Source organism: Penaeus monodon, chromosome 19 (genome assembly GCF_015228065.2).
Source record: "Penaeus monodon isolate SGIC_2016 chromosome 19, NSTDA_Pmon_1, whole genome shotgun sequence".
NCBI lineage: Eukaryota > Metazoa > Arthropoda > Malacostraca > Decapoda > Penaeidae > Penaeus > Penaeus monodon.
Genome location: NC_051404.1, coordinates 6890666 through 6891029, shown reverse-complemented (window position 1 = coordinate 6891029; position 364 = coordinate 6890666). Strand labels below are relative to the sequence as shown.

The 364-nt window shown below is 37.6% G+C and overlaps 1 protein-coding gene across 1 annotated transcript in view; it reads left to right on the top strand.

The window, feature by feature from the left end:
* The window catches only part of LOC119585035 (translation machinery-associated protein 16-like), a gene marked incomplete at its 3' end in the record, with an annotated part of 5150 nt that overhangs the window by 4117 nt on the left and 669 nt on the right, over positions 1 to 364 (top strand). Inside the window, 1 exon segment of the mRNA XM_037933652.1 lies at positions 50 to 198. Coding sequence (XP_037789580.1) covers positions 50 to 198 — 149 coding nt within the window.

Genomic DNA, 364 nt, shown 5'->3' with positions numbered 1-364 from the left:
CATATGGTCTGCCTAGGACATAATTACAATTGCCAATCCATAATTCCAGATACATTGACCGCAACATGGAAGAACTTGAACAAATCAACTTAAAACACAGTATTGGGAAAAGAAACAAAAACCAGCATGCCAGTCGCGAGTCCACAATAAAGATTGTGCATGAGCAAGAGACCGCTCTGTTCAGAGACAACGGCTTTGGTAAGAATTTTGTTCATAGAAATAAATTAAGCTCTATTTTATTTTATTTTGTTTTTGTAACATGTCCTATACGAAAGTATAAGTAGTAGGGGAAGGAGATAGACAGGTAGGCAAAGGCAGGTAGGCAAGATATCTATACAAGGACAGACAAACAAAAGGGTTAAGG